General features: G+C 38.4%; 1 protein-coding gene across 2 annotated transcripts in view; it reads right to left on the reverse strand.

Moving 5' to 3' along the window:
- Positions 1-1725: 1725 nt before the first annotated feature.
- Positions 1726-21200, reverse strand: part of E2F3 (E2F transcription factor 3) — a 41779-nt gene continuing 22304 nt past the window's right edge. For both annotated transcript variants that reach the window (XM_077785566.1, XM_077785571.1), the window contains exons 2-7: positions 13073-13184; positions 10444-10663; positions 9743-9903; positions 7177-7289; positions 4731-4869; positions 1726-4037 (exon numbers count right to left, since the gene is read on the reverse strand). In XM_077785566.1, coding sequence (XP_077641692.1) covers positions 3772-4037; positions 4731-4869; positions 7177-7289; positions 9743-9903; positions 10444-10663; positions 13073-13184 — 1011 coding nt within the window. In that variant the 3' untranslated portion in view covers positions 1726-3771. The remainder of the gene's footprint in view (positions 4038-4730; positions 4870-7176; positions 7290-9742; positions 9904-10443; positions 10664-13072; positions 13185-21200) is intronic.

The raw sequence follows: 21200 nt of genomic DNA on the forward strand, positions 1-21200 counted from the left end.
AAAAAAAAAAAAAAAAAAAAAAAAAAAAAAAAAAATTCTTAAAAGTGACACAAGAACAAGAATTTAGATCTTTTTTCCTCTATTCTTGAAATTTATGAGAATCTGGCTGGTCATTTGTGAGCAACATTCAGCACCACTGGGAACTGGCAACAGTCCATTTTTTCCCTGTTATATATATATATGACACTTTCTTCCTGTCAAGTTTTAGAAAGAAAATACTGGGTAAAGAAACTCCCAGACTTAATAAAGGTCAAGCATTCTGATCATTGCTTAGCTGTAGAGTAATAGCCAGGCAGATCTTACTTCAGCATGAAAAGCAGAATGGGGAGATGAATTCTACTTGTTTATGCTTTGGTTAATATCACTCCAGTGACTTTGCTATACAGGCTCATGGTTCACTCAGTGTTGAGAATTGTTGGCTGCAGGAACACTAAAGGCATTGTGCATTAATTGTGTTTCACACAGGGAAAAAAAATATATATATATAGTAAATTTGGTGCTTTTAAACATAAAGCTCTTTCATGCTACAGAAAGCACCTCACATATTTTCATTCTTTCTACAAGAAATGTTCATGTCTGCAGCAAGACCAAGGTGCAATTTATTCCTTCAGGTATAAGTCAAGAGGAATATAGTGAGTTTCTTGTCATTCATAGGTAGATGAGTTCTTACTGTACAGGAGTGTGAACCTCTCTTTTGTTATTTATTTTTTCAGACTCCTTTCCTGTCTGTAAAGGAATAAATGGTTGCCTATCATTCAGGTCATGTTGACAGATTTTTCCAAAACCTTTTCCATCTGCTGGCAGCCAAGGAATGCAGCACATACAGGCCCCAATAACACCCCCTTGGAACTAATACTTGTACACTGACTAATGTTGAGATACACCATACTAGTCTGGAGGAGCAGGAATAAGTATTTTAACTGGCTCATTTTTTTATCCTGCACCTCAGCATACCCCAGGTTCACAAAGCAGATACAGAAAGCAGAAGGAAGGAGACGGTAAACATGAGGGGAGACATGAAAACTAGTCATCAGTAGCAGATTCTAGGGGCAAATAAAATGTACAGGTGCACAGAGAAAGCAATAGCCTTTTCCTGGTGTGCAGGAAGTTGACAAGACACAAATGACTTGCTCAGAGGTACAACATTTAAGCAATCAACCGTATGACTGTGATTTTATTATCCTCATTTATTTTTTCTTTTTTTGCAGCTGACAAATGGCTGTGTATCTAAAAAGGCACAGCACCAAAACCAGAAAAGTAAAAGTTCATAAATATAGATCTGGCACAAGGGACTCTTGGAAGTGACCGAAGAAAACACTTCTTTTCAAAGCTACTATTAGGAAACTTCTAGAGAATTATCAGTAGGCCTGTTAAGCAGATCCTCAACAACTCCTTTCATGTAATTTAATCCTACAATAACACAATTTCTATGAAGTTTGCAAGAAGTCTGTTCCTAATTCATATGAGAGGAGAGGGAATAAATACATTTGTATAATCCCAACCTCTGGATCACCTGCTGTGTCTCTTAATATGTGTTTTATTCTTGTTTCACCCTGGCTTAAAAAAACTCACCAACCTTGTAAACATCATTAAAAAAAAAGGATTGAAACTATCTATCTAATGAGTGTTTGAACCAATAATGAAAACAGTAACAGGTTTCAAAAAGAAACAGTATGACAGGCACCAAAAGTAAGAAAAATTTAAATAGCTATATACAAATCTAAAGTCTTTAAAAAATTTCTTTTTTATTGATTCATTACCATACAAAATTTATTCAAATTACATCCATTTGAAGTGGTAAGATCACAGCTAGAGAACATGTCACCCTTTAGTAAATCTATTTACAAAACTCACCATAAAAGCTTTTTTTGTTGTTTTTTTTTTCTTTTTTTACAGTATTTTACAGAGGTTTGTTTTGTTTTTTGTTTTTTTTTTTAAACTAGCATACAATGCAAAGCTAAATTAGATTAGTATTTTGCCCACACACACTGGGACAAGTATTTAATTTGTACAAAAAAAAAAGATGGTCTGCATTAGTCTTCATTTTCTCTTCCCTCGCAAAAGTGCCCCTTTGTCTCACAAATCTTCATGCTCACACAACTTTTACTTTTCTCTTCCACAAGACGAAAACTTTAAATACTACAATTTTATTTACAGATCCACATCTAAAAAAACTCTTAAAAAATTACAAACCAGCTAGAAAATATTCTGGCAGTGTTTACAAATTAATTCTATTGTACAAAACTGCTAGATAACTAAAGTGTGAGTTGAGAACATATATCAAATTAAATACAACTGCTGAATGATCTATGCAAACATTTGTACATATAAACACACACTTAACACTGTTTAACAGTTCTTTATGTGTTGCCCTTTATACATTTGTTATATTCCAAAACCCACACAGTCATACAGTTTCCTTATTAGTACTGTGACTTCTTGCCTTTTCGTGTGTGAGCTTTCATAGCAGCAACTCAATGGTACCAGGAAACCTGCATACATAATATTACACTACAGTACAAATAGTACTAATTTTCTGAGTATGTCAGATAAGCACAACAGTAATGCAAACAAAAAGATTATATGGGCAGCATCTAATCAACATTACATTAATTTAGCCCAGAACATAGCAAAATATTTTACACTCAAGAAAAGAAAAAAATTAAGACTTCTTAAAATTCCTCTGACGTTCAAAAAATAAATATTGGTACTATACTATACTAGCAAAGATCTTCAAAAAATAAATGCAATTCAGTTGATGTGGTACTTACAGTTATGTACTTTGGAAAAAAAAATAGTTCCATTTTGCTGGCGAAGAGAATTATAAAAAGCTGTAAGCAGAGGAAGCTAACCCACTGAGATAAATATGATATATTGAACAAACAAAGCTTGGCATAAGTGTTTTCCATAGAGGGAAAAACCCACAGTGCATCTCTAGTAGGCACTTAACATGAAGCCCCACTTAGTACCACAAAAATTCTTGTACCAGTTCTAATGCACACCGGGGGCAGTAAAATTGGAACTGTGCATCATCGTTCTAGTTTAAAAAAAACAACCAACAAAAACTACTTTCACACACACACGCACACACACACAAGCATTTTTAAAAATCTGCGATTACTACAAGAAGTGGCAGAACTTTATACTTTTCAATATCTGCAATATACACTACATTTACAGTGTATTTTCTTTTCATTAAAAGCTTTTAAGGACATAAGTATTTGACCTCATAATGAGACATATACATAGCTCAAAATGAGCATTATGACAGCAATTTAAACATTCCCACAAGTAGTTCAAGAATCCCATTCCACTCTTTTGCATTACTTCATCTTTACGTTCACTGCATGTACAATCCATGTTGTGACACTCAAAAGACATGCATTCTCTGCAGAAGGCACGACCTGAAATACTATTACAAAATTGTTACTTAGGACTAAACCAGTTCATGAAGCCCTTCCCTGTAAGCCCACTTGTCACGGTAAGCAGAGACTGGGGGAGTGTGAGGACAAAATATCTACAGTCACCTGCTTGCACCTGCTGACTCGCAAGGCACTGGAGCTCGGGGTCAAGGACAAGGCTCTGCTGTAAAAGCCTTCCGTTGTTTCTTATGGAATTATAGGGAGTATTCAATTAAAATATCAGCACTGTTCAGGAGCCTAGTTGATTTAATAATGCTATTTTATGGTAAGGAGAGGACAACTCTGAATGACGGCAGGTTTTTTGATTCCATTAAAAACATATTTTAGTTACAGACAGCACTTAAGACAATCAGCTGTATATAAATTCATCCATCAGTGAAGGAAGTTTCTCTAAATCATAAGCATCAAAGAGGTCACTGATGCCTTCTTCATCCCCAAGGCTCAGCAAATAATCTTCCTGAAGCAGAGGAGGCAGCAAATTGAGAAACGGTCCTTCAAAGTTTGAGGGAATTTGGTCCTCGGTCTGCTGTAGAAGGTTGGCTGGAGAAGCCAATGGAGAGATTGTTGCCATATTTACTGAGCAGTCACCTTGTCCTGAGTTAACAGAAGCCACTTCTGTGACAGGAGGGAATAAAAATAAAAGTTGTCACATTTAATCTCAGTAGAAATATCAGACACATCAAACAAAGTAACCACTGCATAAAGGACCTTTCATAAAGCATCATTTCAGTAATAAAAAAATGGCCTCCATATAATTTCTAGCTTGTGTTTGATGTGTTACAAAACGCTTCTCAAAAATGATCATGTTGCTATCATCTCTGACTTTCCTGTTAAAAAGTTATCTTACAAGATTTAAACAACTACAAACATAGTGAGCTGCTCATTTTTCAGTGGAGTTGATAGTCAAAATGGAGAATTTTCTAGGTACCAGATATCATCAGTGAAGCAATGTAGCTTCACATATACCCATACACAGAGATTTCTGCTTCTTGTGTTGAGATGGATCTTTACTGCTACCATCTTATTTGAAAAATTAAATGGAACAAAATTGTTTCTTTCTTCAGTATTACGTACACTTTGGTTATATACAATATGCAAATAAGAAACTTACTTTGAACAAATTATGCAAATGAAAACTTATCTCTGACTATATCAAGCAGAAATACATAGTGAAAAAATGATACCTTAGCTTTTCACATCTTAAAAAAATAAAGCCAAAGAAAAAGAGTTGGAAATCTAAAGTTCAAACTGAAACCTTTAATGTGAGCTTGAAGAAAGGCCATTAGTATTGCAAAGAAATAATTTTACCTTTGGAAATGGTTTTGGAAATATTCCCATTGTGGTCCTGACTATAGGTTTTCATTGGACTGAGGGCATCGTTTTCCTCTGGGCACAGATAAACTTCAATAGGTCCTTGAGTACTAGATAAATGTATCAACGCACTCTGCTAACAAAACAAACATCAGAATGGTGTTACAACAATGAACACAACAGAATATTGATGATATTGAGTAAATTCTTACTGGGTTGTGAATGTTTTGAGTATAGTTTTACTCATCAAAAGAACCTGAAAAGAATACCAAGCCTTTTTTTTTTTTTTTTTTTTTCCCAAGATGTGACAGGTTTGGCTGATGTATCTTGCAGACTGGAACAGAAAAACTTTTCCCACTGTAGTGCACAAATCTCAAAATCCCACCATTTTTGTGTGTCGTATTATAAGGGAAGCATAAAGGATTACATTCCGATCATTTCCTTAAAACCACAATAGCCTGGAGCATTCTGATGGAATGGAACTGTGGGATGCAAGTCACAGGTTTTGTTATTATTCATAACAATAATATTGGATGTATTTGTATAAATGTTTCTGCTTTAGAATGATACCAAAACATCTTTCCCACTTTCCCAAGAGCCTTCAGCACCTACTCAACTGAACTCAGATATCTACATGTAAGTTCACCTATTTATCAGGCCACATTTCCAAATAACAAAAAAAGCCAAACCAGATGCCATTTTCTTCACCCAAACTACTTAAGTCCTTCTATCCCCTCAAGGCAGTGATTTTGATGGTGGTTCTGAATGGGAACTGCCAATTTGTTGCAAGAAGCTACATTTTTCTTAACTTTCACACACTGATGCAATAAACCGACATGACCCAGGCACAGAAAACCTGCAAAGCTGCTCTTTGTGTTATGATAAAAAATCATAAATTAGTCTGGTTATAAATATGCCTGCTGCTGCTGTATTCCATCAATAGTTTTCTAAAAAGCATAAATGTAGGCATTAGGTACCTCTTTGCAGACTTGTTTAAAATACTTTCTTTTGTGCCCTTTGACAAAATGTTCCTCTTATTATTTGGGTTCTGACAGTTACATAACATAATAGACAGCATTTACAAATACAGAGAACAGCAACTGAATGGGGTTTGCCAGGGAAAACAGTTAAGAGTACTTAGGGCAATGCTACAGATAACTGGAGAAAAAGGAGATGGGAAGAGCAGGAGTTGAAGAAGGAAGGTACTATTGAGTGACTGAGGTATGCAAAAAGAAGAACACTGAACTGTAATAGAACGTGTCAGAAAGAAATAGGACCAAACTGCCTGGAGCTGAAAATTAAATAAGGTAAGTACAGAGGATAAGGGTGGTCTCAGCACTAATTTTAATGATTGTGTGCATCTCTCTCTGCCTGCCTGATTTTGCTGAACTAAAAATCAAAACATAATGCCCAGGGGAAAAAAACAGGAAAGCAAACAATAACTGTATATTTATGAATACTGATAAAAGATACTCTTTTCTCATTGCAGCAAAATGATTTATTCTTCCTGCCAAAACCTGCAACTAGGTTCAAATGGGAAAGTAAGGACAAAGGCAAAGAAAAGAAAAAAAGAAGGATGGAAACCATAACGGGTCTAAGCAAGTGCAGAATACTGTTAAGAAAAAAAGTGATAGGGAATCCAGAGTCTGATCCTGCCCACAGGGCACCAGGTATGGCTGAGCTCATTTGGCCTGGTGTAGGGATAAAATATTAATGCACAGCTATGAACAAAACATTAGCAGTGTTTGTGGGGTTAGCCTCATCTCTAGTTGCTCCTTGACTGAAGAAATTAGGTATATTTTTTGAATCTCTAAACGAGCCATTCCTGCCAATTCCCATTTGCCCAACATACTTGGGTCTGTCTTCCCAGCTGAGGATTGACTTAAGTGCCAATGAAACAGAGGGGATGATGATGAAAGAAGGAAGGGCAACCATGTGTTCTAAGAGTAAAACACAAATTTCTACAATATCTGTAATACTTCAGAAAATAAATTTCTACATGAAAACATGTTTCAATAAATTAGGATATCAGTTATATGCATTGTCAAGATGCTTAAAGTGTTGAGTTATCCAATAACTTTTTAACTAAAATAAGAAAGCTGAATTTCTTGTGAAAGATTTTACATTGTTACAAACTAAGGAAATTTCAATTGTCAAGAAAGAGTTTCTCTTTACATAAAACACAGCACAAGAAAATATCTGTAAATAGTGTTGGATTTCAGATTTCTGAAGAAATCCGAAAGTGAGTGCAAAGGAACAAATAACAATCGTTCTGTGTGAATTGATTTTTAAAGTTTCCCCTTCCTTTTCTACAGAAACATTCCTAAAATTTGTAAGAATATAGGATTGTGTACCCAGACACATATCACAGTAAGACTCAGGAGATGCTGCATCTGTAGAAAAATTATACACAACCTGGCAGGAAATGCCAGATTCTCCTTACCTCTACTGGGTCAGGCACTTCAAGTCTTGTTTCTGGAGGAGCTTTCACAACTATAACAGTTTGGTCTTTAAGGCCACTAATTTTTCGAATATCTTGGTACGTCACGTAAGCTAATGTAATCACTGTTAAGGAGTTTTCCAACCCAGGTTACAATATACTCAGGCTATTAGAAAAGGCAGAAGTCCTTGAATTATTTTTCCATTTTCTCATAGGTCTAAGCCCAAGATTTTCAGTTCTCTACACTGTGATTGCCACGAAGCCCTGTGAGAACTTGCCTTTGATGTAACAGCTGGGGCCACTGTGAACAAAAGGGATTCTCTGTGCTGAGTGCTTCTCTCCTCTTCTACATATGAGAAATTACATAAGCTAAGGTTCAACAACCTGAAATTACTCACAGACTCCATGAAGCAAAAATTTTTATGCACTTGCTATCAAAATGCAGAGAGTTGAAAATCACTGAAAAAGTGTATAGGAATTTATAGATGCATGCTATGCAATTGCATACACAGCACCATTGAATCATAGAATGGTTTGGGCTGGAAAGGACCTTAAAAGATCATTTAGTTCCAACCCCTCTGACATGGGCAGGGCCACCTTTCACTTGACTAGGTTGCCCAGACCCTCATCCAACCTGGCCTGGAGCAATTCCAGGGATGGGGCACCCATAGTTTCTCTGGGCAACTTGTCCCAGTGTCCCACCACCCTCACAGTAAAGAACTTCTGTCTAATACTTCATCTAAACCCACCTTCTATCAGTTTAAAACCATTTCCCCTTGTTCTGTTATGACATGTCCTTAAAAAAAACTCCTTTTCCAGCTCTCCCACAGACCCTCTTTACGTACTGGACGGTGCTATACAGTCTCCCTGGAGTCTTCTCTTCTCCAGGCTGACAAAAATCCTAATTACAGTTTAAATTTGAGAGGCTTTGCAAATATAAATATATAATACATAGAATCTATATAAAGTATGTATAAATATATAAACATGTATGCATCATTCATATATTTATGTATTAATTTATATTATATAAAATTATTTTAAAGCCTATTTAAGCAGCTGCTTTAAACCCCTAGAGTGCAGAATGTCAATTTCTGCATAAGCACAGAATAAATACGAATATTTTACTGTTCAATATTTATTTGTCAAAATGACAGTGTTTTAGGGGTTACTACATGGTGAAGCCTCACATACTGATCTATGCAACTGAGATGTCAAAGTGCTTTTGGCTGTGAAATGAACTGTAAAATGGCCATAATCTCATGCATGCAGTTCCAGCTCTTTAGTTTTGTCATCTGTTCCCTGGCATAACATTTGCGGCAGAGAAATAAAAAGCCTGACTTATTATACTTTTTGGTGGTGTGAATGTGCCCTGTTTCTGGGCAGTACAAGAAGACAGACTGCCCAGGCTCCAATACATCCTGCATCTATCTGGGATCAAACAAGTCAAAAGGCAAAGTGACAGGCCATCATCTTTCACCCAAATGCCTTTTATCAAGGCTTTTACCACTCGTTAAGTAAGGTTTACAGAGTTCAACCCCACAGGATTCAGTGCTAGAAAAATTCAGAACTGTCATGTTCAGTTTTGTCTTGCTTATGTCTCTTCACATATTATGCTCTTAGCTAAAGGCAGTGCTAATCCTACTCCCCATGCCACTTCATGATCTTTGGTTACACCAAAATGGCTATGAAATCCAGTCAAAAGCCAATGTTCACATATTTCAAGTACTTTTTACTGTACTCCCATAGTTATTTCCTGTCCTTCAGAACAGAGAATAAATCCTCTTTATTAGATGCTATTTAAACACTACTTATTATATATAATAGTAAGTTTTTACATCAGCATTTGATAAAATGCTTTCTTTTGTTGCCAGTAGGTGGGAAATCCAAGGAAAATGACCACTGGTTAATTACAAAGTGCATTGACAGCCAAAATAAGTCATATGAACCTTATGCAATTTAGTATTGCTATTACATTAAATTCAGCCTAAGGTATTCTCAGCACTCATAAAAGTTTTATCTATATTTTATTTTAGATTCTGTAACCAGGAATCTGAAACTTTGTTGCAAGTTTCAGACTAAACCAAATAGCAACTTTATTGTCCTCTCTGTGCCTTTAATTTATATACATATCTTGAAATTATTTTAAGCTTAAAATTAAGTAAATTTTTAAAAAGTAATGACTAAAGTCTGTTATCTTATTAGACTTTCTCTTCATGCGTTTATAATTTCTGAACACATAAAACTGTGGTTTGCTCTAGGCTTGGAAAAAGTGCAGGGCTATTGGATATCCTCACTCAATCAGTAAAGGTTCTTGGTTCTACTGTATGTGAACACAAGCGTTAAGTCTCCTTAATGTATCACCTTTTCTGTTTTTCCTTTCCACATTCCAGAAGCATTACAGGTTCAAGCTGCTTAAGCAGCTTTAATATCAAACCACATTAAAACCTTTTCAACTTCCAGGAGTTTCTGATGCTTTCTTTCTATGACATCACAGAGAGGAAGTATCCTAGTATTACAGGGCACAGCAAGGTGGCTCGGCAGCTTTGGAGGTTTTGGGAAAAAGGATATCTCTGATTCTCTGAGTCCTCCGTTAGCAGCTTGAGGTCCAGGGTGCAGCTTTGGATTAGCTCATCCAGTTTCTTCTCTTCCTGAGTCAGTTCGGTCACCTCCTTTGTGAGGCCCTGGCGCTGCGCCAGCATCCCACCATCCTCTGACAGACTGCAGCCCCTGCAGACACAGAGGAAGACTTCTGTAAAATCTGCCCCTACACCATGGTAAAGGGGAGAGACAGGGTTTTACACTGCTGATCAAGTTCTTCATCCTTTCTCCCTAAACTCATCCCTAACAAGTCAACATAAACTATGCTTTCCAGAAAAAGCATCTATTTATCATGACAGCACATCTTGGAACTGACACCAAGATGTAACAGTTGAATGTTTCTAACTACTTCCAAAATCTTGTTTCTAACCACAGCTTACAAAAACCCAAGAAGGGCAGTAGGTAGAGACACATACCTAAAACTTAGTCCATGTGAAGAAGTAAATTAATTAATCCACTTTTCAAACAAAATGCTGGTTTCTAATTTCCCTGACAAATGCTTTTTATAAACTTTTCTTAACAGAAAAATAGAACTTTATCCTGTTGGAGGGCATTTTGGATGATTGCTTAGAGCAAAGTCTTAGAACGAAAAATGGGAGAAGAAAAACACTGCTGCCCTGTGATAGTGAAATCAGCCAGCAGGGATGGAAAAGGATAATGAATACTTACATCCACTGAATGTTGTTTTTGGATTTTTTCTTAATGAGATGGATGCCTTCCAGTACATTAGTGATATCGTAAATTCTCCTTTTTTGCACCTTGAGGACCTCTGCTGCTCTGTTCAAATCTAGGACCCCATCAGGAGATTGGCTCAGCAACTGAATGAACTTCTTTGTAAGAAGGCCAAGGGATGTATCATACCGAGTCTTTTCTGAAGGAGATTTTGGAGCTTGGAAGGAAAAAGAAAGTTAAATCAATTTTTTCTCATTTTGGTTTCGAAAGCAGAAACCAAAAATGAAATTATATATATTACAGTTACTTCTTTCATTTTTACTGAAGAAATTTCTCATACCTTGCATTAAGACATAGCTTACCACTCCATATTTGTATTTCAAGATGTACTTTTCCAAAAGTCACAGGTACATGAGCAAATATATAAGTTTTTTAAAATGCAAATATTTCCAGTAGTCTGATAGATACATATGGAAATATTCTGCTTAGGCTTTTAGTGTGTGAATTCATAATAGTATTTTTAGTATCTATTTATCCTGGCAGCAAACCTAAAAAATCCCCTGTGATCCTCCTTCATCAGTCTGATAGCCAGCTTTCATCAGGGTTTGATTTTCCCCTCATGTGAGATAAGTGCTTCATATGCAATTAAGCAGGACTTAGGTGTACTTCAGTGGGTGAGCACAATGACAGATTCCATCAGTGTCAGACTCCACAGCTTGAGAAAATTCAAGTGAATTAGATGAGATTGATGTAAAATACAATTTATAATCATCATCGCTCCATAACCAAGCAATGTTTAAACTGGGTGAGAGTATCTATATCTTCTAAATTAGAAATCAGCAAATGGCTTGGACCAATTCATGGTTTCCATGCATAAATGCAGCATCTGTATACTTCACAGATGGGCTTTTAAGAGTTTAATACTTGGATCAGAACGATTCCTAATTCTAAATGTTCGAGGCCTTTCTGTCAAGGGAAATGAGCCAGCCATTATTACAAGTCTGCTGGGTTGGTACATCTCAAACCATTCATTTGCTTCCAGTATTATGCAGGGTAGAACTTGGGCTTATTTGGTGGTCTTTTTCGTGTTTTCACAGGTCATGTCATACATTAAACTTCAGAAGTCAGTCAAAACTGAAAATCCCACTGAAGAGTGAACTTTTACATTACCCTGAAATATTTTGAAGAATACAATGGCATTTCAATGAAAACCAAGATGTTGCATCTTTGCAAAGAAAATCAGCTAGCTGTATTTATTTGGGTAGATTCAGGGTTTGTCTGCTCTAGGAAATGGAAGAATATTCATATAAAGGCTTGGCTTGGAAGTGGAACTTGGAGATCATCTAGTTCCACCCTTCCTGCCATGGATAGGGACACCTCCCACTAAACCAGATTGCTCAGAACCCCATCCAACCTGGCCTTGAAACATTTCCAGGGATAAGGCATCCACAGTTTCTCTGGGAAACCTGTTCCAGTGCCTCACCACCCTGTGAGGAAATAATTTCTTCCCAACATCTCATCTAAATCTCATTTACATCACTTACATGACCTTGTGGATTTAGAGCAAGGGTGGTTGGTTTGTCTGGGTTTTGTTTGGGGCTTAGAAATGGGTAAGAGGATCAGACTGATAATGCCAAGAAGTGACTGCAGTCCTACCTAAAACCACTTGTGCTCCTCATCACATACTAAATTCTTTGTACAGGTTTATCAATGCTGCAGCAGTATTTTATGTACCAAACAGTACTGAATTTCTACAAGAATTCACTTCAGTTTAAAATAGGCTTCATATAGCTACTGAAGTTTTGTTTAATTAAATCAACTGTGGTTATTTAACTCCTCTGTTTTAAGTTTGTATCTTCAACTAATTTCACTTTTCCTATCTGCCTCAATAAAAAACAGCAGACTGGTGAGGAAGGATCCTTTGGCATCTCTTGCTCTGATATCCACTACCACTGCTCCCCCAGTCCTCTCCTTGCCCCATCTGGCTCTCTCTGCCAGCCTAACTCTCCTGCTCAAACCCCCCAAATAGAAGAGCAGGGTTATAGCCCCCAGTTTCTGCTGCAAGAAGCCCACTGCCCAAGGCAATGCAGATGTGCAAAAATTAGTACTTAGAGCAACTAGGCAGTGTCTAGAGTCCCACTGCAGGGACAGAAGGCAGCTCGGATGCCACAAAGAGCATTTATTGTGCAGTGCTGCTGAGGCACAGCTAACACTCTTTGCAAATCCCTGCCCAGGGAAAGGAAGCCCTGGCAGCCAGCTGCTGCAACTCCAGCAGCCAGGGAGGAGGCTGGCCTGATGAGCCTTGCCTAAACACTGTGCATTCCATTCCATCACAGCCACCTTCATTCCTCAGCATCCACCTCTCTGAGCACCCCAGCATCAGGTCTTTGGCTGAAGGGCAGAGAGAATGCAGGATTCCCAGCGGGCAGAGGGACACACCTGGCAGCCAGGAGCCTCTGCAGCCTCTTAGCACCTCTGCAGCAACCCCTGCATGCTGCAAACGTGCTGGCCACTGCCCAGCTGGGGGTTGGCTGAGTTTGTTGCACACATCTAGGTGAGGACAGCAATAAACACACTTTAAGATAGGTAATGCAGACTGATGCCAGTATGTTATTAGTTCCCTTACTTTTTGGGCTATCTGGACTTCTTGTTGCAGCTCTTCCTTTCCCCTTTGGAGTCTTTAGTCCTTCCGCAAGATACTGGTGGCCACTTTCTCCTAGCTCCAGCCTTCGTTTTGCCTGTTAAAAAAAAAAGTATTTTATTTAATTGATGGATAGTTAAAAAGTATATTTCACTTTACCAAACACAGTATTGGTACTATGGGAAAGGTGAACAGTAATGAACTTTTCACAGCAAGGTATCAGTACATGTTCATAGCCCATATGCATCATAATGGAATCCAAATATTTACTGGAATCCTAAGACAGACTTAAATATATCACTCAAAAGCTAGGCTGATGAGGTTTTTATTTGAAAATTCAGCGTTTTTTTTAGATTTGAAAAGGAGAGTGACAATTGCATGGTGTATTTCAGTCTACTCTGGACTTTCTTGAATAGGTATGAAAGATTTCAGCCCTTACTTGAGTTGAGAACATTTCATTTAAAAAAAAACAAAGACAGACTCTCAAGCAACCACATGTATGAATCCACAAACCTACATTTCCTTTGAAAAGCTCCTTATATCCATCTAAGTTTCTGCAAAAGTAGTGCTAGTGCAAGTTATATTTTTCCCTTCACTATCTGAGAGGATGGCTTTGAGGGGACCAATAATTTCCACTACTATGAATTTCCCATCAGTCAAATACAGGACACAATACCAAGAGCAGCATTGGACAAGTCTTCTCCTCTGCCTCTCAAAAACTTGTCCTCATCGGAAGCACAACCACCACATTTATTTCACATTAACTAGCACATGTGCTGCCTAAATTAAAGTAAGGTATAGCAAAAGCAGTATTAGGTTATGCCTGAAAATCAGCTAAATGTTGCATTCAGCTCAAAGGAAACACATATTGAATAATGAAAATAGTGAATGAAACCATTAAATTTTGCAACACACAGACAAACTACAATGAAAACTACCACCAATATGAATTCTGTTCCTAGACAGAAACACAATATACTATCTTTGGAAACAATTCTATACCCTTCCCTGCCACTCAGGTTACTGAAATTAAATCTGGGGATACTTGTTATCCTAACAATAGAAAGCACATTACCAGGAAGACACAGGAAAAAGAAGTTTTATGTCTAATCAAGTTTAGACAAATAACTGATTCTAAAGAATGTTGTTTATTCAGTTAGGTAGCATAATTCAGAGTAGATTATTTACTTGTTTTTTAAGATTCACTCCACAGGGCTGGATAATGTCTTGCTCTTCAGTGAACTAAGACAAAACAATACATTCTCCTATGGAGTTGTAGACAGGTATTTCTGTATTGTGGATTTGTCTTACGCACTTTACTTTGGGTCTGTGACCAACAGAAGGCTCTAAATAAAGTAATTTATATGCATTTATTTATGGATAACTGAATAACATCTTTCTGTTGGACTCTGCTTGCAAACCTCAGGCTTATTAAAAGGCAAGTTAAAGCACATGAAACTCATACAAGCCCATGGTGTAACAGCATGTGCAGAGCACTCAAGCCACTCTTCTCTGCATATTGTGTGAAGGGGCATAAAATTCAATGGCAAGAGGGCAAAACTGAGCTGCATCCTTCTAACCAACACAGGCACCATACTCCCAGCAGACCACTGGTGGCAGCCTCCAACACCATGAAACACCTCTGCTCCTTTCAGCTCTGTAATCCAAGGACACAGATTTCTAAAAGGACAAGTGTTAACAAAAGCATCTAGCTAATGTAGTTAGCCAATGTAATTGGATTAAATTAAGATTACACCTATTCCACAAAGAGAAATACATTTCACACTTTTTTATCCAAGTGTTTTTCCACCCTGAGAACTGTAAGAGCAAAGGAGGGAGGGGTGAAAAGGGAACAATTCAGGGCGTGGGAAGACTAGGCCAAAGGGATACAATTAAAGATAAAAGAGAATCTCAAAACCAGATGTGAGAAGGAGGGGCAATGCTTAAAACATAAAATCCAGAGATTTGCAGCTCTCTCCATCAAAAGAGAAACTTAGGTTTGGATTATACATCAAAACTTTTTGTCTCAACTTGTTTGCAAGACACAAACAGTATTTTCCCTCTGCTTTTGTGGTTAAAGACTTATATAAGTTTTTCCCGTGAACTTCAAATAATCTGAAAGAACACAGACAGCATCCTTTGGCTGCACAGAGAGCAAAAGCCTGCCTGCATGTGCTGTGGCTGCGTCCTTGTCAGGCTCACCAACATGGTCCACCTACACACATTGTAGGGTAAGTGAAAAAAATACCATATGACAGAGAGAGCTCTACAAGACAGCTGGTTTTTAGGATACAAAGCATACAGGAAACCTGAGAGATATATAGAGCAAAATATTTTAGTGGAGTTTAAAAGATCCTGATTACTGACAGGCAATTTTAGGAAACCCTGAGGAATGTTTAATTTCAGGCCAGATGTTACACGTCACTCAGCAAGTCCTCGCTTCCCCTTCCTGTTTTACAAACTTCATAACTGATAAGATGCAGGACTGAAGTGGTGTATTCTCTCAATTTCTTTTTTCATGAATTACAGACTAAAGATTTCCTAGTGTTGTTTTGTTTGCACTAGAGATCCTTGGTGACTCACAGTTTCTCTCCCATTTCCAAAATTATTCATAGTGCCTTCTGATATCTGGCTTCTCTTCAGAAATCTCAAGATCTGCAATCAGCAGAATCCCCAAGCCTTTTAAAAAAAATCTTGATTTGTGTCACTTATATTTGCTACAGCACTATATTTATTATTTGCACTATTTATACAAATTAGTATTATTTGTCCTTATTGCATTACTTTATAAATCAAAATATGCACAACCATCTGACATGGTAAGAGGGACTTGCTAAGAAGTAACAAGCCAAAGGAGACCAGCACAAAGCATCCCCAAGGACAGGAACAGATAGGAAGCAAAGGGACTAAAAATTTCTCAGTGACATGAAACCTGAGTGCAAGAAATGGCAAGTCAGATTCTTTAGGGAGATGGTGAAAGGAGCACAAAATACATGGAACTATGAGACAGGTAAGCCACAAACTGGTACATTGCAGCAAGAGACACTAAAGTAACAGGAAAGCATGCATCCCATTAAGCTAAACCGGATACCTGCCAACCCCTTGGTCCAGATGTAAAAATTGTGCCATCAACTGCTTTAACTCAAGTTTTTCTTCCAATACTATGAGCAATCCCTGATATAGGTACAACTACAGACCCACTGTTCAGTGCAGACCACTAAAAACTGGTGGCATCTTGAGTCCTATGAAGGTTTGTTAAAAAAAAAAAAAGAAATCTAGATAGCTACCAAAATCCACATCAGAGGCAAACCCTCAAGAATGTATTTCCTAAGAACGCTTGTCTCTAGAGAAAAATAGTTTTAAAACTCCCAGGATAAGCTAAGTATTTTCAAGTACACAGAACCTGATGCAATTCACTTTACAATACTCAGTCTCATGGATTAACTTTCAAGAGGAGGTTGGAGGAAGGTTATGCTTATAGAAGAGCAGAAAAAGAAAATTAATTGACAAAAGGGGTGGGAAAGGTGCAAATGGGAAATTATAGCCCATTCCCTTTAATGGGCTGGTTTGACTTCATGGCTATGTGGGTCTATCAGGCCACTGACACCACCTCTGCTGCATCCTCTTTCCATCCTTGCTCACCTGGTGCAGGCAGCACCTGATGGATATGTCCCCATCAGCCCCACAGAAAGCTGGTTCAAGAGGTCCCTACCAGCAGTAACTTAGTCCTACTCCGAAACAGAAATGTTTTTTCTGCTGGGTGGGTGATGAGCATGCACGGAGAGCTGCTGAGAAGAAGCAGTGTGACACCCACCCATGCCCCTTGGAGCATCAGACTGACATTTGAGCAGCTTCACTGTCATGTCACACAGCAATCAACTTCAGTTCTTGGGGAGAGAAACTGGCAGCAATTAGATATAAAGAAATAATTTCAGAGTGTTACATTGTAACAGACAAGTAAGGGCTAAGCATCAGGTAAGAGCCAGCACAGGGCTTTGCCAAAACAGTAGAGCACAGTGCCCAGGTGGGGCAGACATCAGTTTTTGAGGACTGCATCATATCCAAGCAAAGCCTTTATTTCTCTGAGAATTATATTTTTGAGGAAAGGAGCAGTAAAACACTTTTTAATTCTTTCTGATGATAAAATCATGGAGAATAACTTTGGCAAACTATGCACGCTAGAATTTGTCCAGCTAGATGTGTCTCTCAGCTTCATTATTGGACGCAAGTTAGTTGTGCTGTTTGCAAGAGACAGACCTAAGAAAAATTACACTACCAGTGCTACCTTCTGAAAATCTTTTGTCTGAAATATTGCTGCACCCATTAGGCTTCAGCAAGCACATTAAACTTGCTGGAATGGTCTGAATTGAGCATATTCTACTACCTCAAAACCCAAAATTCAAAGTCATTTGGAAAAGTGGAGTCAGAACATTTTCATTACAAGTGTGAAGTGCCAAATTCCACTTCAAATTCCCGTCACAGCTCTTGGGCCTCCCAGGCTGTGCACATCTCATCTCCTTGGAGGTCCTGAGACCTATTAACATCCCCTGCTCCCCTAGCAGGAATTCAAGGTGTATTTGAGGAGCAGCAGTCTGATTTAAATACAAAAGGACAAAAGTTCTTCTCATTCTTTTCAGAATGAGAACAAAAGTAACCTGGGACAAAGCCTGCTGAGATGGGGACAGAAGATTAAAAACCCCAAAAAACAATGGGATGAGGAGCTGAAAAGAAACTCCAGTTTATGGTCGACTGGGGTGGAAAAACAAGAAGATTGGAAATGGCCAAGCATGGCAAGGAATAAATTGTTTGTATTAAGTAATAGCTGATGGCGAATTAAGCAGCAAGGCAGAAGAATGTGTCTTAGGGCTCAGCTGTGGGTGTCTCAGAGCTGACAGGAGTAAGATGGGCAAGTTAAGCAAGGGACCATGACTAAGCCTGGCGTAGTCTCTAGAAGATATTACAATTGCTAGGGGCAGATAAAATGGCAGCTTGTCTGTATTTTACCACAATGCTGATATTACTGGGGAGGGGATGCAAGTCTTTCCAGCAAGCACAGATAAATTTTGACTGCAGCAAGGAAGCCATAGCATAGGTTCTTTACCAATCCCCACACACTTTGCACAGGCTTTCTTCCACATGTCCTAAATTAAGCAGTCACTTAAAAATACAATTTAAAAGCTGAGGTTCTGGAGGCATGAACCCTAGAAAGCTGTTCCAGAGGTCAGGAGCTGCAGAGAAGAAAGCAAATATATTACATGAAAGGGCAAATTAAACTGGAGCTTGATGAGGAAGGAATACAGGAGAGGAAGCAAAGGAAAAAAGACACCTTGGGGAGAATGCAGAGAAATATTCATACACTAAGGAAGTGTCTCCACTGAATGAAGGGATACAGGCTGAGCATTTAGAACACACTCAAATGAACAAACCCTGGTATGTGGAGAGCCTGAGTGTCTGCCAGAGGGCTGCACCCAGCTGAGGGCACGGCAAACATTCAGGAAGACTGGAAAATAGGGAGAGGTGCAGAGAGGAAAGCAGAGGAGCTCCCAGTGAGGAAGGGGCTCAGCTCTGCTGGTCAGCTCACAAGCAAAGAAACACCAAAAGTAGCAAAAAAATGCAAGAGCTTCAGAGTTCCTGCCTTCAAACTCCTACTGACAATTCACTTCATACCCGCTGCCTCATTGCTCTACAGAAATAAATTTGCAGTTCAAACTCCTGGAAGGGAGAGGGATTTCCATCTTCCATGAAGAAATATTTACGCCAGTGGTCTACACACAGATACCATTAATTTGTACCATACTACCCTCGGTTTCAGTAGTTAACTCTGACAGTATAAAACATTTAAGAAGAGGTTTCAGGAAAGAATAAGAAAATAAAGAAATAGCTGGGAATTAAACTATTTGCATGTAAAAGACGACAAAGCATGTCCTTAAAAGGAAAAGTTTTGAAAGTCCTCTCAAGTCTTCCCAAAGTGTTACCTCCCTATGAAAAGCAGGCAGTCCCATACAGAGGAACAAGACCAGGAATGGCACTCTTAATGAAAACATGACCTTAAAATTCTGGTTTACTCATAGCTGTTCATAAGACTGAAGTAAAAGAACACAAAAAGATATAAAAAAATAGTACCTTGAAAATTGAATACATTGTAAAATCAACAGAAGGCAGAAATAAATAATTTCAGAGGTCTGAAATAATAGCTACTTATTCATCAGGACTATTAGCTGAGTAACAAGCAGCTTATATTTAAAGTAAAATTTAAAAATCTTTTAAAGCAAATGAAAACACAGTTTACAGAAATCATCCTGATCATTCTAATTCAACACAAAAGCCACAAATTATCTTCTCATAAAACAGCAATCGTATATGAAAAAGGACCAAAAAGTACTAATATACCAGTTTCTGTTTCCTAAGTTATCACCTTGTCTTTCAGCTTATTATAGTTTTGACTGAGGGAAATTCTTCCCTAGACCTTAAATTGAAGTTATTAATTCAGCTACAGTCCAACGGTTTGTTTTTAATGTAGATGAATATTAAGAGAAAATCCCTTTTATACGTCTTAATTTGGTTTATAATTCAATAAGAGGCACATCACAATTGCCAAATTAAGTGACATTCTGATCATACGCAGTCCCTCCCCATTAGGTATTTGACACTGAGGACTGAAGGCTGGTCTGTTACTCTGTTGAAGTTTCTTCCAAGCCCTAATTAAACCATCCTATTTCTATCGATTTTCCATTTTCATGATTCCCTGTTCAAGTAAGGAAGAAGTATCCAAGAGTCAAGGAAGCCATGAACTGTAAGCACTTATAGAAGAAACCACACAACTTTTATTTAGCTCCGAAAAGTTAAAATGTGGGTGGCCAACTTTCAGAGGCAAATTCTTGTTTGAAAGTGGGACTCAAACTAGAGGAACTGAGTGGTGGCTTTTCCTTCCCAGGATGAACGTGCAGGAAGAAGCAATGCAAGTGCCATGAGTGCCTCCCAGTTGTTGCTGCAGAATATCCCACAAAGCCCTTTCTAACACCCACAGAAAGGAATACATCAGCTTTCAGGCATGCTCACTGCTCCCATGTTAGTGGCACTGCACATCAATGCCACCCCAGTGAGGCACTTCATACTCTCATCTCCAGCCTGGCTGAACAGAACATTTTCAACTGCTTTTAAGTGAAACACAATGGCCCAAACCAAATCAAGAAAGTACTGAAATGTAGCAATGAAAAATGGTGATTTCTCCCTACACTTGCAGGTCACTTTTACTGAAGCAGGATTATACTCTTAATGTACTAATTACCTTTGATTTTCATCCTGATATCTCATGTGACCTGGCTTGCCCTCTGGTCCAATAATCTCAGAGGCACCAATGTTAACACAATTCTGACAGCAAGGTAAGTGGACAACCTGTTGGACATCACTCCATTTTAGGTTTATAGGTCTACTGGAATGCCATGAGATCAGCTCCACACCCCACCACACTGGCACTCAGTATAGCAGCCAGTGGCAAAACGTGCAGCTTATCTTGTTTTCCCACTCTGCTGCAGTACTTAATATTTTCTTTGCACTAAAAGAGGAAGGACATGACAACGGTTGTGCAAGACACAAACCAAAGCCTAAGCCACGTTTCTGGCCTCAAACCAAGAGAATTACACCTATGCTGCATAGGAAATGAATCATCTGAGATCTTTCTTAATGCAATTTTTCCACCAAATACGAAACAATTACTTCTTACTGGAAGCAATGGCTTTGCACTGTACTAAGGTTGAAAGCTCCAGTTACCACTTCATGTTGAAATATGAAAAGTTGTTTTCAGGAAACTGCACCCAGTTTTCATCTCAACTGCTCAACTGCCCAAGGTGAGGAGTGCGTGTGTCTCTGGGCAGTCCTGAAGCTCACGCAACCTCCATGCAACCCCCTGATCCCAACAGCTGCCAGGGGCTGAGCTGCACCTCCTTGGTTAAGGTGGAAGCTGTGGAGACAAAATTTCCAGAAATGTAATGACAAACACCCAATGCTCGCATGCAGAAGCACGGCCAGATTAACCAGCATCTGGGGTGTGGAATCCTGACCACAGATTTTTGGGGATGTGTCTGGATGCAGCAGGATCATTTCCCTCCTACTC

Source organism: Lonchura striata, chromosome 1, assembly GCF_046129695.1.
Source record: "Lonchura striata isolate bLonStr1 chromosome 1, bLonStr1.mat, whole genome shotgun sequence".
NCBI classification, from domain to species: Eukaryota; Metazoa; Chordata; class Aves; order Passeriformes; family Estrildidae; genus Lonchura; species Lonchura striata.